Source organism: Colossoma macropomum, unplaced genomic scaffold (genome assembly GCF_904425465.1).
Source record: "Colossoma macropomum unplaced genomic scaffold, Colossoma_macropomum, whole genome shotgun sequence".
In the NCBI taxonomy this organism is placed as follows: Eukaryota; Metazoa; Chordata; class Actinopteri; order Characiformes; family Serrasalmidae; genus Colossoma; species Colossoma macropomum.
The window spans coordinates 953,205-973,393 of NW_023494787.1; the positions used below are offsets into that span (position 1 = coordinate 953,205).

The following is a 20,189-nucleotide window of genomic DNA, read 5'->3' on the forward strand; positions in this document are numbered from 1 at the left end:
GATAGTCAAGTGAGTCCTGATGTCATCTGGAAAATCTAGTATTACCATTCAGGCAATTTGCATTGGAGTGCTGGAATTTTTGGGGGCATTGAAAAGTCCAAAATGCATACTTTGGGACTCAAACAGTGTAAGGGACATGGCAGAGGTGGTCTTTTGGCAACTTAGTGGATCAACCTACATCTACCAATAGCTGATCGCAAAGTGCAGGGTGAAAAAACATTTCAGCTTTTGTCAGTGTGCATCTCTTCAGCTCTACGAACAGACTTTGCAAAAGTATTGAATTCAATTTGCAGTATTCGACACAAAACCTGCCCTCTCTAAGGCACAAATGCACCTTCATCTCCTTGTTTATTACATTGTTGGCTGCAAGGACTTCTTTCTAATTGGTGTAGCATCAATGGTTTATGCATTGATTACAGCCACGCATAACCTCTGTAGAACTAATTATTATTATTATTATTATTATTATTATTATTATAAACCATCATATTTGTATTTGCTTATCTCTTGGTTTTCTTTCTTTCTTTCTAGCTCTGGCTCTGTGTTTGAGGTATCCTATCTCTCAGGTATCTGACAGCCTACTGAGAAAGAAAAAAACACCTACTATCCTAGACCATACACAGGTGCAGGGCATACCTAATTACCCTTAATTAATGGTTCTTTGAGACCGCCTCTCCATTACACAGCCAACACTAGACAAAGCCTCCACTGCTGCATACCCTGAAACAGGTCAAGCAGCCATCTGGCAGGCAGCAAACCTCTCCCACTGAGATCTGAAGTCTGCCATATGTGCTGTAGAACCATTTTAACATGTTAAAAAGCCTTTTGGCCTGTTTTGACACTCTCCTTTAAGTGAGATCAATAAGTGAGCTGGTGAGTAGTCGAATCTACAATAATAGCCAGCCATCTCCAGGAACTGTCTCCCTTCTGATGTGGTCTTGGGCCTGGGGCAGGCTGCAATTGCAGCAGTCCTATCAATTTGGGTAGCAGGTTCTCATGAATAAAATGGAAGTCCAGGAAGCTTAGATGCCATACCTGCCACCATTCAGTTTCACAATTCTTTGGATTAGCACTGAGTCCTGTTATATCCCGAGGACTTTAGGACAGTACTCAAATGCTGCATATGTAACAGGCAGCAGTAATTCACGGTGTAGAATTCTGTTCATGATGTGAGCAGCCAGAAAGAAGGGTCACAAATTGGTGTAAAGAAAGCTGTTTTCTCTCAGTATAAAATAAATGGAATCTGCTAGTAACTCTTAGTGAAATACAGTATAGAATAAAAGTGAGCAGTGCTTAACCAATCCATCAAACTGATTCACTTTTCTGTAGTCACAGAAACCAATAAGCACCAAATCTTTCTGTCTAACATGTCCGACAATTGCATCTTGATCTTGTAATTTGCTGGAGATAGGTGCAAAGATCTCTCTAATGGGTGCAATAAGTATTATTGTTGCTTAGACCAAAGCCACCTTTTTTAATTACTACACATGAGACTTGAAATGTTCTGTAGTCACAAAGAACCAAACAGTCCCATCTGGTTTGTGGACAAGCACTACAGTGCTGCATGAATTGATGAATTGTTCTTTCCATGTCAAACATGGCCTTAATTTTATCCCTGCTCACATTGTTTTGTGTTTCAGCAAACATGTGTTTGTAGACATAAATTCCAGCTTTCTGGAACAGTTCAGAGGATGCCACTTCCTGTTTCAGCATTGACAATGCCCCCATGCACATACAAAGAAATTATTTGTCAAATTTGTTGTGGAAGACTAACTCCATTTTAATGGCTATAATTTTAGAATGATGTGTTCAATAAGCACATATGGATATGAGGCCATGTGTCCATATACTTATACAATGATTGCTCATTTCTATGCAGTTTTGACAAATAAGGGCCACAGTTATTAAAGACTCTGTGTCTGAGTTTATTTAATGAAAATTCTCATTCAGTTGACAGAACAATTTGCCGGAACAATGTCTACAGAGATCATTGAAGGCAATCATAAGAGATTTTATATTTCGGTTAATATTAGGAACCAAAACCCTTAATGCTAGTTTATGTTCTTGAGGTTCTAATGGTAGGCCAACACATAAAACCCTACAACAACTAGACTCAAATTTTGAAATGTTCTTGCATTTCCTCCAGAACTAATTCCTAACCTAACTTTTCCCAAAATATACCTAATATGAATCAAAAATACCTTTCTGTCATGTGGAATATTTTTCATTGTTTTGATTGACACCTATAAATGCTTCCTTTTATAATGACATTTGCATTTGTGGACCTTGACAGATGATCTTTTTCAGAATTTTGTTGTTTATTTGGGACCTCAAATTAATTAAGGTTTACTGTTTAGTCCTTTCTATATGATTAATGATTTATGTTTGATTTTTATACCTATATGCATACCACTAATCTTCAAAATTGGTAGTGATGAATGAGTAGGTCTTCTGCCTCACAACAAGTGCCCAAATAATGTGGTTGTATAAAAGCAAAAATTTGTGTTATGTAGCTGTAACCGTTAACCCCTTAAAATCCTGGAATAATTACATACTAAGGCTCATTATTCAGTAACTACAGGGACTTTAGGTGTTTAATAAAACATTAGGCATTTTGAAGGGGTTAAGTCTTAATTAACCATACATTTGTTCCTCTGATAAGTTTGTCCTACTTGCTTAGTTGGATCTGAAATCTAGCACGTTCCTAAAACTCCATGACAAAGTAAATTGTACCCTTTGTAACAAATAACAGTGTCTTTATACTCAACATATTAAAACAAGCAAAAAAAAAAAAAAAGGTTTGCAATATGTTACACACAATGTCAATGTGTTTGCACACACTGATAGTGTAGGCCAGTTTGTATCAAATGTATTTTGTGAATAAGGGGCAAAATACATGGCTTAAAGAAGGTTTGTCTCCTTACATATATGAAGAGGGGTTTTAATGTGCAAAGTATGAGTCTCTTTACATGTTTCTGGACCCTATTAAAAACAATTTGCGTTTTCAGCTCAGATATCTCGGGACTGGCCAGAAGAAAAACAGTTACAGTATTACACATAGTCACAGTCAAAGGCACTCTGATGCTACTGATAACCTTAAAAGAACAGTGCATGCACAGCAAAGCACAATAGTCTGCGATTTTTTTTAAAGAGCCAAACACAGTAGGCTTCTTACATTAAATAATGGATACTGTAAAGAATATTCTATACAATTTTACTTTGATTTGTCATTTAGATTTACATAGTTTGTTGTATACAGTTTAAAGACCATGTAAACCTAAAAAGATATGTGAGTCTTCCTTTTCCAAATCATTCTGTTGATCCTATTGAGAATCTCCTGCAGTTTCAGTCCATATATAATAGGGTTGATTAAAGGAGGAATAATCATATTTTCAACAGACATGATCATGGAAAAAATTGGGGGTATGTTTGCTTCAAATCTGCTGCCTATCACTTCAAAACATGAGGTAACAGTGAAACTGATAAAACTTAAAAGGTGTGGAAAGCAGGTCTGTAGAGCTTTTCTTCTGAAATCTTTTGAATTCTTTAAACAGACATCAAGTATTCTAACATATGAGTAGACTATGAAGATCACTGGTGGAAAAACAGCGACAGTTAAAACAAAGAGCCCATATGAATTGTTTACAGATATGTCTCCACAACTTAATTTAACAATTGAGTAATTGTCACAATATATTCTGTGCATTTTAAGCTTGCATAACTGAAGTCGGTGAGTTAGTATTACTCCCACACCATTTTCACAGGAAGGCACAAACCAACAGCAAAATAATAGTTTCTTGACCGTGGACTTTTTTACGAGAGTTGCATATTGTAATGGTCTACATATGGACACATATCTGTCATAGGCCATAGCTGATAACAGAGCAAACTCTGAAACACCATATGTGTAAATAAAAAAGGCCTGAAATGTACAAGCTTGGAGAGAAGCAACTTGTCTTTCAGACAGTAAATCACTCAGCAGTTTAGGTAAAAGTGCAGTTGCTCCAAAAAGAGCATTAAAAAGCAAAGCCGCAACAAATATGTACATCGGCTCATGCAGTTGTTTGTTTATGCATATGGCAAAAAGAACAACAGTATTAAAGCAAACAATCAACAAGTAGGCAGTGAAAGCAAATACAAAATAAACATATCTGTACTTCTCCAGCTCTACATGTCCTTCCAGAGTTAAGTATGTAACATTAGTAGAATAATCCATGAGTTTCCTTGAAATAATCTGTAACTGATGAATCCAAACACAGATGTAAATAGTATTTGGTCATGATCACATGTGTATATCATTCAGTCTGCCATCAACAAGTGAGAGAGTGAAGATGTCCTGTGGCTGAAGATTATTGCTGTGTTGAGGCAAACTGTTTGGGCATTTATACATTCTCAACTGGTTACGTATTCCTTAGTGATTCACTGACTGTTTGGCAGAGTTGCTTGGCCTTCATTACTGTTACATCATTTAAGCAAACATTGTCAGCAGCTCTGCCTGTGAAAACCTACAAGAAGAGACTGTGAAAATGAAATGCAAGAAATATGAATCTGCAACAACCACAAACACAAAAACAATCAATATTCATCATATTTGTGGCATTACAGCACCCATGATGTTTTTCGCTGGGCTGTATTTGTTTCTTAAACCACTAAGTAGAGGTATTTGTTTTCATTTTCAAGCATGTGACATTGATGTGTAGAGGTCATGTAAGCTCTGGAGCAGTTTGGTTGGGTACTGCGTTTGGGAGTCTGAGCTACTGTTGTTCAGGTTTGGGTCCTGGTTCTTAACCCCCGGTGGGATTCTGTAGCAGTCTATGGATGTGCTAGAGATTTAAAGAGCATATTTCCTCTCACTAGAAAAAAAGAGCGATTTTCCTTTTTTGTCAAGTCTGAATAAAGCTTTGTCATGGGCACGAATTTTTAGTTATCCAAGCTTCTTCTGTGCTGATCCTGTGCTAAAATGTGCTGCATTTTGGACACCAATAACAGTAAGTAAAAGCAAAGTGCTGGAAACCTATGTGCGCAATGACCTGTCTCTGTTAGTTCATGCAGTTTGAAATTTGGAAGTACTAGTCAGGCCTTGTCAGGTCGGGTATCAAAGTCATGGAAACTGGTTGGGGTCAGGCTTTAATATTGTAAATTAATTAAATTAAGTGACCCTTATTAGTCCCACAACAGGGAAATTTCACCTCCACAATCTAACCCATCCGTGCAGTGAAACACCACATACACACTAGTGGACACACACTAGGCGGCAGTGAACACACTTGCCCGGAGCGGTGGACAGCCATGTCCGCAGCACCCGGGGAACAGCTCGAATGCAGTCCCCCACTACCAGAAATTATGCAGTCGAGATTCCCGCATTTGGGGAATTTGCAAGGGTCAGCACAACCAAAGTGCAATGGCCGAGCCTCGACCTGGGTGAACCACCTTCGTGATCATGGTGTCGCCCCTACCAGGTAAGTATACCAGATAAGCCCCTACCAGGTAAGGTTGTATTTAACAACCTTCTTCTGACGTGAGAGAGTGACGTCAAAGTATGGGTTGCTGAACACTCAAGTTCCATAACTGTTGCACTCTGCTTGTTGGAGGCAGCCATAACTCTTTAGGACGGTGAGTTTCCGTATGAGTTCAGTGGCCATTTTCTCTATCCATAAATCGTTTCACAGACATGTGCTTTTGTCTCTTGTAGCTCGATGCAAAGCAAAGATATAGTCTCAAGCCCCACACTGTTCCTGAGTGTGCTGTCCTGGGGATCCACTTCACCTGCCTCCAATGTGGCTGGACCCTCGTCAACTGGCTTCTTTGGCAGTTTCATCTTGAAAAATGACAGTTGTGCTCAGACTGATTGGGGCTTGACTACCATTATGCCTGAGCACTTTACAATTTAGTTAAACCTGTGTTATTAATACATATTGAAAATACAATCAAAGTATCTAGCTAAGAATATGTCCTACTTTGCCATCTTGCCACTGGAGTAACTGCAGTGTTTGACTAGCCTGCAATCAAGGGACTGAATAGGATGCAAGCTGGGGACTTTGCACCACAACAATAGAGTTTGTCCCCAGCTTGCAGCCTAGTAAAACTCTGTTGTTTGACTGTTGAGCAGGAAATGAGACTGCATCCCTGTCCCTCATACCCACAGTTTGATCCTATTGTTTTGAAAAAAGTGTCCCAAAGTCTGAAAATCAAAGTGGAACATTAATAACTGTCACTACTGAAACACATTTTTTTGTGCAATTAAGTAAACTTTTTTGGTGTTTTAATGAAAGATATTTGTGTATAAAAATGTTCTAAACCAGGGGTTCTCGACCTTTTTCTCCCTAAGGCCCACCTGTTTATAACTATAAAGCATAGCGGCCCACAGAAAAACTAAAATTAACTTTTTTTTAAAAATAGTAAATTGCTCACACTGAGAACCTGTGAATTAGCAAAATTTGCAGTTATGGTAAAACATGATGTTTAAAAAATATATATATATTTGTTTGTAAAGAGGTCAAAAAAGGGGTAAAAAAAAAAAAATAGATGTAGATGTGATTTGGAGCTGCAGTCCATCACGATTTCAAATCCTCTTGTGGCTCCCACAGGAGTCACTGTCTGGTCTGGAGTCTCTTTAGTTTTGAGGGTTCTGGCACCTCATTTGAAATAAACCTCACTCCACTCAGTGGGCTTTTAGATCAGCGTCGCTACAATCAACAATAATAATAACATTTTCCTGATTTCTGCTTCTTTGTCATTAGTTTATCAAGTTGAGTTTAACTGCTCAGGCCACTGATTCTCAGACAGAAATCAATCACAGATCTTTGCTATTATTTTATGACTCGTCTGTCATTTTTATCAGCTGTAGCTCGAGCTGCAGGAACGATATGAGAACAATAAGTCAGATGCTGAAACAGGCAGATTATATTGACAGTACAGCGCTGATGTGCTGGTAGTAGATGGAATAATCTTCCAGTCAGTGTTCAGGACTCAGACACAGCCTCAGTCTTTAAGCCTAGGCTTAATACCCACTTGTTCAGTGGAGCCTTTGGTAATTAGTTTTCCCTCTTAGATAAAAGGTGCAGATCTGGGGTTCATGGTCATAGAGTATTATGGTAAACTGGTAGTGTTGGTGCTGTCGTCCGCTGCTCATGCACTCACTCAGGTTTGCTGACGGTGGAGTGGAGGGGCGCCGACATCTCAGGGAGCCTCATGACTCTGTTACCTTCTGTCTCTCCCTCTTAGTGAGGCTGTAGTATACAGACCTGCCGGAGTTTCTGCTGATCTCTGTTCACTGTATACTGTAATCAGACACTCTTAACAGAACTGTGTTTTTCTTTGCTGAGCTGAACAACTGCCCATGCTGTGCATCTGATGCTGTTCTTCATCAGTCTTGATTGAGTGCCCACTGTTTGCCCATCTCCTGGACCAGTTTGACAACCTTGGAGCTTCCTGCTGTGCAATGCTGTGCAAACCTCAACAGCATGAACTGACCCTCCTGATGATATTGCTGCTGCACAGACTCATATATATATATATACACATATATGAAGCTAACCAGATGATAAAATTAAACTTGGCAAGATTGAAGACTGTATAAAAGAACAAACAAAGACTGGATGTCGAGTAACTTTCTCCTATTCAACTCAGATAAAACAGAGGTTCTGCTTCTTGGTCCAAAAGCTGCTAATTTAACACTTAAACTTAACAATTTCTCAGTTGCATCAAGCTCATCTGTAAAAAGCCTTGGTGTCATTATAGACCCTGATCTGTCCTTCGAAGCACACATAACTAATATTACTAGAACAGCCTTCCTGCATCTCCGCAATATTGCTAAATTGAGAAATGCATTCTCTCTACAGGATGCAGAAAAGTTAGTTCATGCATTTATTACTTCAAGGCTAGATCACTGTAATGCCCTGCTGGCTGGATGTCCCAGCAAAAGCCTTAACAAGCTTCAGCTTGTCCAGAACGCTGCAGCCAGAGTCTCACAAGAACTGGAAAATTTGACCATATCAGCCCAGTTTTATCAACCTTACACTGGTTGGCAGCTAAATTTTGCATCGATTACAAAATTCTTTTACTGACCTATAAAGCTCTAAATGGACTCGCCCCTCAGTACCTGAGTGATCAGTCACTCATTACAGAACTGACTCTCTGTGTGTTTCTTCTCTTTGCTGAGTTGAACAGCTGCCCATCCTGTGCGTCTGATGCTGTTGCTTCTTCTGCCTTGATCGGGTGCCAATGCTCACCGGCCTTCTGGACCAGCTTGACCAGAAGGCTGGGACCAGAAGCCCCAGTGAACTGACCCTCCCAATGATGCCGCTACATACACTAAAACTAATCTAATTAACCATTGCTCCACCTGTTTTTCCTGTTTTGTACTATAATACTTTATACTAACACTGTTTGCTATCTGGTGTCATTTTTCCTTGCCACTGTCACCATTGGCGACGCTCATGGGGGCTTGGACCCGGATTTTTCTGTAAAGCTGCTTTGTGACAACACCTGTTGTAAAAAGTGCTGTATAAATAAACTTTGCTTGCTTGCTTTCTTTCCCTGCCTCACAAATTATTTTATTATAGAATTTGCTTCACCTGCCTCACTACTCTGAGCTCTTCTCAAATTCATATTAATAGATCATCATTATAGACTTCTAACAGTCACTGATGTTCATAGTTATTCTCACCGATCTGCTTTTCATTGTTTCTCAGGCCTTTAACAAACATCGATTATCATCGCTTGGTATAAATACTTCTGCCAAATGACAATGTTTTTCCCCTCTTCACTATTTTTGATTTTATATTAATGGTATAGCCTTATTCTCTGGTTATGTTGCTCTTGTTTGTCTGCTAGTTTCCTCTCAAGGTTTCTTCCTCTTAGGGAGTTTTTCCTTGCCACTGTTGCCACTGGCTTGCTCATGGAGTCTTGGACTCAATTATTTTTTTCTGTAAAGCAGCCTTGTGATGACAGCTGTTATAAAAAGAGAGCTCCAGTGATGCTTTGTTGTCTTTACTCAGAGGATTTTCCTCACTTCTAAATTTTAACCATTCAACCTGAAAATCAGATGTAATCGTGAATACAGCACAGCATTTTTTGGTTATTTAAAAAGGGAGCTTATGATGATACAAAATGAAATGCATTTTAATTAAAAAAAAAAAGAACATTACTAATGACAAATTAAAGCAGTCTTGAGTTTGAAAAAAAACAAAACCTCTCACATAACATACACAGAAAAAAATCATTTTGAAAAAATATGTGTCTTCCTTTTCCAAATAATTCTCTTAATTCTGTTCAGAATCTCCTGCAGTTTCAGTCCATATATAACAGGATTGAGTAAAGGAGGAATAACCAGATTTTCAACTGACAATATCATGGAAACAATATGAGATACATCACCTTCTAACCTGCTATTAATCACTTCAAAACAGGAGGTAATGCTGAAACTGATGAAAATGAAAAGGTGTGGGAAGCAGGTCTGCAGAGCTTTTCTTCTGAACTCTTTTGAATTCTTTAAACAGACATCAAGTATTCTAACATATGAATAGATTATGAAGATCACTGGAGGAAATACAGCAACAGTTAAAACAAACAATCCATATATATTATTTACAGATATGTCCCCACAACCTAATTTTACAATTGAGTAATTATTACAGTATATTCTATTTAATTTAAATTTACACAAGTGAAGGCGGTACGTCAATATCATTGATATCCCATTTTCACAGGAAGGCAAAAACCAACAGCACAATAAGAGCTTTTTCACAGTGGACATTTTTACAAGAGTTGCATATTGTAATGGTTTACATATGGACACATATCTGTCATAGGCCATAGCTGATAACAGTGTAAACTCTGCCATTCCATATGTGTAAATAAAAAAGGCCTGAAATGTACAAGCTTCAAAGGAAATGTATTGTCTTTCAGACAATAAATCACTCAGCAGTTTTGGATAAAGGGCAGTTGTTCCAAAGAGAGTATTGCAAAGTAAAGCAGCAATGAATATGTACATCGGCTCATGGAGACGTTTGTTTGTGTAAATGACAGAAATTACAACAGAATTACAACAAATAATCAGTATATAAACCATAAACGCAATTAGAAAGTAAGCAACTCTGAATTTCTCCAGCTCCACATGCCCTTCCAGAAATAAGTAAGTAACATTAGCAGAATAATCCATGAGTATCCATATATATTTAACAAAATCTGGCAAAAGAATTTATGTAATTCAGTCAGATTTCATAAGGTAAAAGTCATAAGTGTAGAGGTACACTAGATGTACAGTCACACTGTGGTGAGGAAACAGCTGGATGCATATTTATACATTCTGATGTGGATTCATAATCCTTGGTGATTTGCTGATATTCCCACATTCTGTCCTGGCCTTTTCCATTGTTACAATGTTTGTAAATAATGAATTCAATAAAATCATTGTTTCATTTGAATGTGTAGATCACAATGTCAGTGTTGACATCACCTTGGTTTATCTAATCATTATCAGCATGTGAGCATGGGGATGTTATGGATCAGTACTTGCTTTTGCTTAAGAAAACAAGACATCAAATGTCCCTCCACAATGCTGCATATTTGTGTGGGCATTGTTATATCTTGCCACATCAATGGTGTTTGTCTGCTGTACATTGGTAGAGGCATAGAGGGCAACTACTATACTATTTTCCCCTGGTAGCCAGCAAAACCTAAAGCCTCTGCCCAACCCCCTGACAAAACACTGAATTGACTTTGATGAATGAGTCATGAGACCAGTAGAGCCTGAACATCTTATCACAATGTATATAAACAATCCCTGATGATCACAGATGACTGCAAATTGATGACAGGATAGCCTATCCTGCCAGATCTACATGCTTATTTGTAAATAGTCTTGCACTAGGAATAGGGGTTCCTTCCACTGGTCCAGACCTTTGTAATGTTTGCTGCACAAAGAAAAACTTGATTGGTGTAATGAATCTTTTCTGGAGTGTCTCCAATGTTCTTTTTTTACATTAGTCTAAAAAAACATTAATTATATCTGTCTGCCTTTTGGAAATGGTGGTCAATGGTTTTCTGGTTGTCTCAGGGTGCAGAAAAATGTCTCTTCTGGCATTTGTATTCAGATTTTTATATATTAATGGACAGGCTTAGACAGACAGGTTTTTGCCTGGTTTAGGTCTTACTTGATAGACCATTGTTAGTGTAAGTGGAAAGTTTTCCAAACATTGAAGACTCCAGTATCGTGTCTCAAGAGGCTCTATTTTAGGGCCCTTGCTATTCTACTTTTATTTACTTCCTCTAGGATAGATTAAACGGCTCAGTTTTTACTTTAAAAATGTGTTTAAAAAAGACAATTGCTAACTCTACTAGATGCTGAGAAATTCAGACATGCTTTCATGCATTCAACTGTTCGATTATAGTTTTGTAACAGGCTGCCAGCTGGTTCTCCTGCTGTCTCTCTAAATCAGCTTCAACTAATTCAGAATGCCAAGGAAAGAAAGTTTGTGCTTATTACTCCAGTATTAATCAGTGTTGAGCCTGACCACTGGCCTCAACTGTCTGTATTAGAGCCACACTAGTGCAGTTAGATTCTGTCTAAGGTGCTGAAACCTGATAGTGCCCCTCAATTCAACATCAATGTTATGGATTACTGCACCACATGCAGCAAGGAAGTGGACCGCAAGGTGGAGTGGCAAAACTCTCCAAAGCTGGCTCACACTGATGGTACACAGCTGTCGCTTGGAAAAGTGACAAATAAGTAGAGGCCTCAGGCCACAACATGAGTCAGTCAAAGTAAAAAAACACCTACAATGTTCACAGTTTCTTTCATTCTTACCTGCATTGTAAATAAAACTGGGGTGTTTGCATGTCCAGTGTCCTGGGTGTTTGTGTTCAACCTAACCTGGGATCTTGTCAAGTATGTACACTCCTGGCTTCAGTAACTGGTACTGCCCCCATTGGCAGAAACAAACTTTGTTTCCTATAACTGTCTACCAGTTTCTGACATCTACTAGGGGAAATGTGCGCCTATTCCTTCATGTAGACTTCTTTCAACTGAGCAATGTTTGAGAAGTTTCTTGCAGTTACAGCCCATGTACACACCAGTGTCATGTACATCCCCACAGCATTTCATTTCTGGTGCACCTCCCATGTCGGTCAATTTGTGCAGTCTCATACTATTGATAAATACACTTTTACAACAACAGTGGCGAGAGCTACCCGCAGATCCTTGAATAAAATTTGGGGTTCTTGTAGCATCTCATGTTGAGATCTCTAAATTTGTTGGAGTGGCCTGTTCTGGACAAGTTGGCAGTGGTTTTACATCTCCTATTACCCATCAGGTGGTGTGCTCTGTGTGAGACACACACTCATGACCTTCATGTTGGTAGACTGAAGCACTAAGGGACAAAACACTAGAAGCCTCATGTGCATAGCAGTAGAGACTTGAGAGGAAGGTATAACTCAAGGAAACAAAGCAGTAAGTACTTGGAGAAAAAAAAAAACTGAACAGAAATAAAAAATGGAAAGAACATGCAATAAACCAAAGAATGTGACAGGTCATGAGGGGATCAAACCCTTGATCTCTAGGTTGGAGAACTAATGTGCTACACCTTTAGTGAACACTAAAGGGTTTACAAAGGATATTCTCACACCACTTGAACAAAAGATTATTCTTAACTAAAAGTACCTAAAGAGAATACTTGAGAGTAAAAATTATTTTTTTAATTTTCTTTTTTTTTTTATAGTTACACTGGATACCTCAAGAAAGGCAACACTCAAGACTGGAGATTGTTTACTGAAGTTACCAACTTAGTCAGAGCAATGTGCACAAGGCAGCGTAAACTCAAGACTAAGTTCAGAGCAGCATATAAACACCCTTTAAGTAACGCATCCACAGCTGTCACCGCTCAGCCCTAATTACCCCATCTTGGCTCTCCAGCCCCTCCTAGTGTTATAGCCTTTTATGTTACAGTACCCCCAACCCAGGAACATCCCCAAACCAGCCTCCTGGTCACTTCTGAAGGCTCTGATGAGCTCTGGATCCAAGATGTGTCTGGCCCATACCCAACACTGCTCCTCCAGCCTGTACCCCTCCCAGTCTACTAGATACTGGGTCCCACTCTATGCAGTGAGAGTCCAGTAACTGCTGCACAGTATAAGCCAGAGAACTGGCGATTACTCATGGTGGCAGAGGGGCAGGGACAGAGTTCAAATGACTGGTTGCAGACACGAGACATTGAACGTCAGGATTATTCATGTAATGGAGGAGGAGAAGCCGGAAGGACACTGGGTTAAGCTGCTTGACTACCTTGAAAGGTCCCATGTTTCATGAGACAAGTTTCCGGGACGCTACCCTCAACAGCAGGTCCTTAGCGGAGAGCCAAACTCAATAACCAGAACAATAAGCGTGACCTAGGCACCATTTATGATTGGCTACTCCCTGTTGCATGGCAGCTTTTTGACAAGAGCTCTGACATGGTCGAATTTGTTGGGGTCCATGATCAGAGACAACATTCCAGTGGAAACCATGGACCCTTAACATGTGTTGTAGTAATAACATGGTGGTTTCTTTAACCGAGGGAAGTTTTGGCAGGTTGATGAATTTGCAGGCCATGGAGAAATGATCTACCATGACCATGATCACCATCATGTTGCCCTGAGAGATTAGCAACCTGATGATATAGTCTATGAAGATCATTGCCGATGGTGTGGGCAGGGGCTGGAGCAAATGTGCCGTTGGTGTCCTGGGGTCTTTGTTCTGAGCACACACTCGGCAGGCTGCTACGTAGCCTTGTATGTGCTTCTTCATGTTAGGCCACCAGAAGCGTCTTTTCAGTTACTCTAGTGTGCGAGTCTCCCCTGGATGACTTGCAAAAGGGGATAAGCATCCCCACTGGAGGACCTGGGTTCTAACTGAAGAAGAATCGGACTGTCTGCCTGGCAGCCCACCCCCAGGGTCCACCAAAAGTGCATCCAGTCTTAACAACCTGCCTCTAAGAAAATAAAGCCCAACACACTCTCCAGGCAGTGGTAAAATCCATCTACTAACTCCTGTCCAGAGCAAATCATCCCAGAAGCCTGAACCCACCTGGCCTGATAAGGGTTAACTGTCTGGCCTGTTGGATATAGGCCAGGCTTTTGTGGTACATCCAAACCAGGAAGGGAGATTTAGAGCCCTTCAGCCAGTGTCTCCATTCTTCCAGAGCCAATTTTACAGCAAGCACCTCACAATCCCCGACATCATAGTTTCAGCTTTCAGGTCAGTTGAGCCAATGGGGATAAAATGTGCAGGAGCTTGTGATTCTCCATGGAGCATTGGAATAAGCACACCCCATGCCTATATCTGTCGATCTATAAGTGTCGATCTGTACTATAAACGTTAGGCGTCCGAAGTCTGTAGAAAATGCCCTGTACCTTTTTTGGTCAGGTCTGTTAGCAAGGTGCTTACCATATTGAAATTCCATATGAACATATGGAAGAAATTGCCGAAGCTCAGAAAGCTCCAAACCAAGCAGACTAACATGGGACAAGGCCATTTAGTGATGGCCTGAGCTTTCGCCGGGTCCATGCTCAGGCCAGTTCCTGGACACCTCAAACCTGAGAAAACTGACTGACTGTGCATGGAAGTTAGATAGCATAGGTAGTGATGATTCTCTAGTAAGAGCTGAAGTACCCAGCGAATATGAACTATGTGCTCATCTACAGAATGACTGTACATAAGGATGTCATCTAAATAGACAAAACATAGCGGTCAAGTGTTTCACGGAGGACCTCATTAATGAAATGCTGGAAGACAGCCAGAGCGTTCATCAGACAGAAAGGCATTATGAGGTAGTCCTAGTGACTAAATGGCATGATGAATGCTGTCTTCTATTTGTCTCCCTGATAAGATTATAGGCACTGCGCAGGTCCAACTTAGTAAAGATGGAGGCCTGGAGGTCATCAGTAGTAATGGATAATGATCCTTGACCGTGATCTCATTTAGTCCCCTATAGACTATGCAGGGTTGAAGAAATGAAATAAGCTCAGTGTGCTGACCTATCCGAAGACTGACTGGCATGGCCTGCTGGGTGACCCACCCGACCCCAAAAGACCACCGCCATTAGCATAAAGGTTGGTTTCTCCAGGTGTACTAGGGGCAGATACAGGGTTTTAGCCAGGGAAACATCAATAAAGTTACTGGCTGCCCCTGAATCAATAAAAGCTTGGAGCCTCTTTTTGGACTCTTGCCCCCACGAGAAGGCAACAGTGAAAAAGAACCAGGATGTCTTGGGAGATCATGTTAGGTCTGTTACAGATCCCCTTTTCTGGAACAGACCTTGGCTTTTCCTTGAAGCTCAGAACAACCTGCATGGAAATGGCTGGGTTGTCCACAGTAGAGACACCGACCATCCTTCATTTCAGCCTCATGCTCTTGGCCAGAAAGGTGGGTGCCCCCTAACTGCATAGGTTGCTCTGGAGATTCAGGATGTGCAAGAGGCAGGATAGAGTCAGGAACAGTCAGAGATGGGGTCTTATAGTGAAGATGCACAGACTCCCTTTTCCAGCAGCATTCTCGCAAACGTTTGTCTAAATTCAGAGCCTGCTCAATGAGTTCCTCTAGAGATTCAGGAATGTATTGGGTGACCAACTCATCTTTCAGCTCTTTACTGAGGCCCTGCTGGATTACGGCCATTAGGGCTTTAACATCCCACCCACAAGGGTGTGAAACTCAATTGCGTACTCCACCACTGACTGCTTTCACTGCCTGAGATGGAAGAGATAAGAACGAACCTTGGAATGTAAGCCACATAACTGCCACAAACAGCTTTGAGGAGGAACACATGGTGGTCTCATTCTCCCAAACAGGAGTGGCACGGGTAGGACTCGATCAGTGAGTAGTGAGATGATGAAAGGTACTTGGGAGCGCTCATTGGGGAATCTTGGGCGCTGCTGCTCAAAAGCTAGGTTGTATTGAAGGAGGAAGCCCCTAGACTAGGTTCAGCTCTATAAATTGGTTGTCAAGCTGATGGGATCTCAGGAGGAGGAGATGTTATAGCTGGTGGAGCTGGAGTTTCCACTGGTTGAACTTGAGCAAGGGCCCCAGCCAGGCATTTGGTTTAGGATCTGCTGCAAAACCTGTTCATGGTGAACCATGGCGTTGCTTTACATAACTGCTCTAACTGCAATTGCTCTGCTAAGTCCATGTTATGGCTCAGTCTTGCTGGGACACACCAGGAGGTTAGCCCTTTGTGAGGCATTCACAATCTTCTTGTTAGTAGACTGAAGCACTAAGGGGCGAACCACCAGACACTAGAGGGTGGCCTCAAGTGCAGAGCAGTAGGGACTCGAGAGGAAGGTATAACTCAAAGAAAACAAAGGAATAAGCCATCTGATGCACAGCCAGTGGTAACAGATTCACTATGATTCACACATAAATACACAGACAAAATATAGATTAAAAATATGTTAAGACAATCAAACATAAACCACATCACAATTTGGACACTGACGAAAAACCTATAAAACTGCTGTGCAGAAGACATTGAGGAGGATGAGGGCTTTATCTTAGGGTGTGCTGAAGAGGGATGCAAGGAAAAAGGGGATGTGGTTTGGATATATGTCTTAGCAGGACTAGATGATGGCTGGGGTGCAGCGGAGGTGGTCCTGGCAAGATGAAACCATATGGATTAGCTGTGGTAGTGATGGTGGAATAAAGAACAGAAATTCTGTGTCATTCAATCACAGCAGTTTATAGTAAATTATAATATTGACAGGTCAAATGATGTTATGATCTAACAAGCGTTTAGTCCAATACATCATACCTAAGCAGGAGGCCTCCTTGCCAAATTAAGAATTGGCTTTGCAGCAGCAAGATGTTTTCTGCCAAAACAGGGTTTTGTAAACTAGAAAAACATGAAGAAAAAAAAATTATAGAAGCTCATTAGCAAGGGTGAAAAAAGAACAGAAACACTATATTCAAGTGGTATTTTATCAAAATCTTACTTAATTAAAATATGGAAGTAAATGTAATTTATACATTCACATTTAATCATATAAATCATATAAATTACCAGGGATGTTTCATTTTACACTTAAAGGGATTTGACTGCATGTTGTAATAAAAATACTATTAGAGTGCTCAGAAATGTAATTGATTGGGAAGAAAAAAATAAAGTCATGTGTACCAAGTATTTTGAAGCTCTAAATGAAAATGCAAAACAGTTGTTATGAGTAAAAAGTATAATTAAATACTTCCAGTACAAACATTTCAAAGAAGTATAATAGTATAAGATTGTATAGTAACAAAGTGCAAAGTACTTTAAGCATTCCCCAGCCCTTGTCCTCTCTAGGGATAGGAAGTGAGTTAAGAATACTACGCTCACCATTCCTATGTTTGTCGCAATGGAACTGGGCAGGTGGGAGTTGAGGGGGTTGAAGAATAACCAGCTTCACTTGATGTACCTGGCACAGCTAAAGAGGCAGCAGTTGATGGTAGTTCACTGGTGGGCTGTAGAAATAAAGTCAAAGTTTATTTATATAGCGCTTTTTACAACAGGTGTTGTCACAAAGCAGCTTTAGAGAAAAATCCAGGTCCGAGCCCCCATGAGCAAGTCAATAGCGACAATGGCAAGGAAAAAAGAGCAAGAGGAAGAAACCTTGAGAGGAACCAAGACTCAAAACACCAGATAGCAAACAGGGTTAGTATAAACTACTAAAAAAAACAAAAAAACAAAAAAAACAGAACAAAAAACAAACAAAAAAAAAAAACACAATAAAATGAAATAAACATGGTAAACCATTACAAGTTACTTAAATATTTAGGTCTGTCTGCCTGTATTTATTTCTTCACATGAAACCCACCACCAACCCCACCAAATATCACATTGGCTTCACCAGGGCCCCATACTTAGGGTGTCAAATCATATGGACATTCCTCCGGTCCCAGCAAAAATAAAAAATAAAAAATAAAAAAGGGGGCTGCCATCAGAGGTTAGTCTTTACCCACCACTAAAACTTAGGTCTGTGGCTTCTCTTCTGTAGCCTCTTCCCCTTTCAGACCTGACCAAGAAGGGCCAACAAGACCTTACTTCCTCCCCATCCTTGAGAACCCTTTCCTGGTGCAAACAGTGGTTCAGAAAGGATGCTGTGGCAGTACGTCAATGGCAAGAAAATTCCATGCCGTTCAGCATCCCATCCTTACCACTTCACTCAGCTGAGGCAGGCTTACTGCAAACTCCCTTGCAACTCATTTCATAGAAAATCATTTTCCTATAAAGCTCCTAAACTCTGGGATAATATTTCAGATTATATTAGAGATGCAATCCCCATAGGTGTTCATAAACCCACAACAAAAAATTGGGAAAATTAAAAAAAAATATGCAAGGAAGGAAGTATTCTAGAGCCAGAGTTGGGAATATGAGATGTAGGTGAATGAGGTGGTTCAGAAGTTAAGAGTGTAACGGTGATCACAGAAGGTAGACGCTTGCGGATAAAGGAGTCCAACCAGGCTTTAATGTTGAAATCAGAATCCAAACTCGTAGTCAAAAAGCAGTCAAAAATGTCAAGGCACAAAACAGAGAACCCAAGCAAACAATCCAGAGGGGTAAACCAGAAATCAGAGTCGGGGAAACGAGAATACAAGTCATACACGAAAACCAACACCATAGAAATAACGCACAGTAGTTCACGAATGAAGCAATACCTCGCAACTAACTATTGCTAAAGCCCGGGCTTATAAGCTAGTCTGAAGTAGTCATGTGACAAAACATACAGGTGTTACACATTAAAAAGCGATCGTGAACGCTGATAGGAGCGAGTGTGGAGATCAGCAGTCAGCTGATCTCGCTCTTCACTCTGGGAGATGTAGTCCATGTGTGGAATGGAGTCTGTGGGCAGTGAGGAGGTCATGTGATCTCCCAGAGGATTCTGGGAGTTCGAGTCCATAGCCTCATTGGTGATATTCGTGACAGAGAGATAGTAAGGATCAAGGCCATTCAGAGGTTTGTAACAAGGATTTTGATCATTCTTCTATATGCTGCATGCAATTGCACATTTCGACCAAAGCTTGCATAAATTATGTAAAAGCTTTAAATTATATTAATCTGTTGATGGAGTTTTGTTTTCCTGAAGACCACTAATGATTAAGGTAAAACATGTGATTAATATTCAAATCACTTTCATTGCTTATAGATGTTGCAGAAAAGGTAAGGAAGACTGTCAGCAAATCACCAAGGATCATGTATCTATATCAGAGTGAACTATAAGGACCACAGAACATCTTTCTGGACATGTCTGGATTCCAGTCTTAGAACTCCTGAAAACTCATGTATCACTATACAACCTGGCCACAATGTGTCCTCTGGTACCTGATGGTAACCAGACTTACGCAACTTCTCTACAAGGTTTATGGCCCTGAGAAATAAGGAGACCAGATTTCCTCTAAAAGTGGCATAAAAGGGGGTCTGTCATATCTAAACCTTCAAGAGAAGAAGACTGACAGACCACAAGCCAGAAAATAGAAAATATACCAATTAAAGAAAAAGTCTGTCCTCTGATTAGGGGTCATGACCCTGTGGCTTAATGGACCCATAGCCTTCAGTGGGAAAAAGACATGAGGATCCCATTTTCACAAAAAGACAATTTTCCATTAGCAACTCTGATGTGAAAATATCACAGTATATTTATAACACCATGTGACATATGCCTTTGATATGGTATGATGTTATAAGGATGTGTAATTCATTCTTTTTCCTCAAGTGTGTGTAATATACAAATCATGTCATGTTTCATCTCAAATTAAAGGTTAATGTTGCCAGAAACATTGGAATGGTCTTTAAAGTTGTGGAATAACAGTTGCAAGTCATGGACATAATATGAATTTTATAACCAGTATCACAAGGAAAGCCTGATTAGCATGATGAAGACCAGAAGAGACCCCAGACTCCATGTGGAAAGAGGGCCAATTAGCATTCAGTAATGAATGTGACAAGGAGTGAGTTGCCTCCTACACAAAAGCCCCATAAAAGTCAGAGCACTTCAGGTTGTCGCTGAAGTGAATTGGAGGTCTTCTTTTCTCTTCTGATCACCAACATTGGAGTCGGAACTTTCCCCTCCAACCTTTGGCTCAGTCTGATTCCTACATGTCAGAAGATGAAACGGCACATGTAAACTTCTGGTCTGGCACCTCTTTCTGTCCTTCATGATCCCCGGAGGCAGACTTATGGATAACTTTA

General features: G+C 40.3%; 3 protein-coding genes and 1 non-coding gene across 4 annotated transcripts in view; 1 reads left to right on the forward strand and 3 right to left on the reverse strand.

The window, feature by feature from the left end:
- LOC118805159 overlaps positions 1-20,189 on the forward strand; it is a 1,027,118-nt gene that overhangs the window by 933,529 nt on the left and 73,400 nt on the right. The gene's annotated exons all lie outside the window — the stretch shown is intronic.
- On the reverse strand, positions 3,278-4,216 carry LOC118806239 (olfactory receptor 10J4-like). The gene has a single exon (XM_036567713.1). It carries the CDS (start codon positions 4,214-4,216, stop codon positions 3,278-3,280), a length of 939 nt encoding a protein of 312 aa, XP_036423606.1.
- On the reverse strand, positions 5,304-5,467 carry LOC118806249. Its single transcript, XR_005007088.1, has one exon. It is a non-coding gene; the product is annotated as a U1 spliceosomal RNA (small nuclear RNA).
- LOC118805151 (olfactory receptor 6N2-like) lies at positions 9,221-10,162 on the reverse strand. Its single transcript, XM_036565765.1, has one exon. The coding sequence runs from the start codon at positions 10,160-10,162 to the stop codon at positions 9,221-9,223; it is 942 nt and encodes a 313-aa protein (XP_036421658.1).

Coding starts and splice junctions, on each gene's coding strand:
- LOC118806239 (XM_036567713.1), bottom strand. CDS start 4,216: ATGGATTATTCTACTAATGTTACATACTTAACTCTGGAAGGACATGTA.
- LOC118805151 (XM_036565765.1), bottom strand. CDS start 10,162: ATGGATTATTCTGCTAATGTTACTTACTTATTTCTGGAAGGGCATGTG.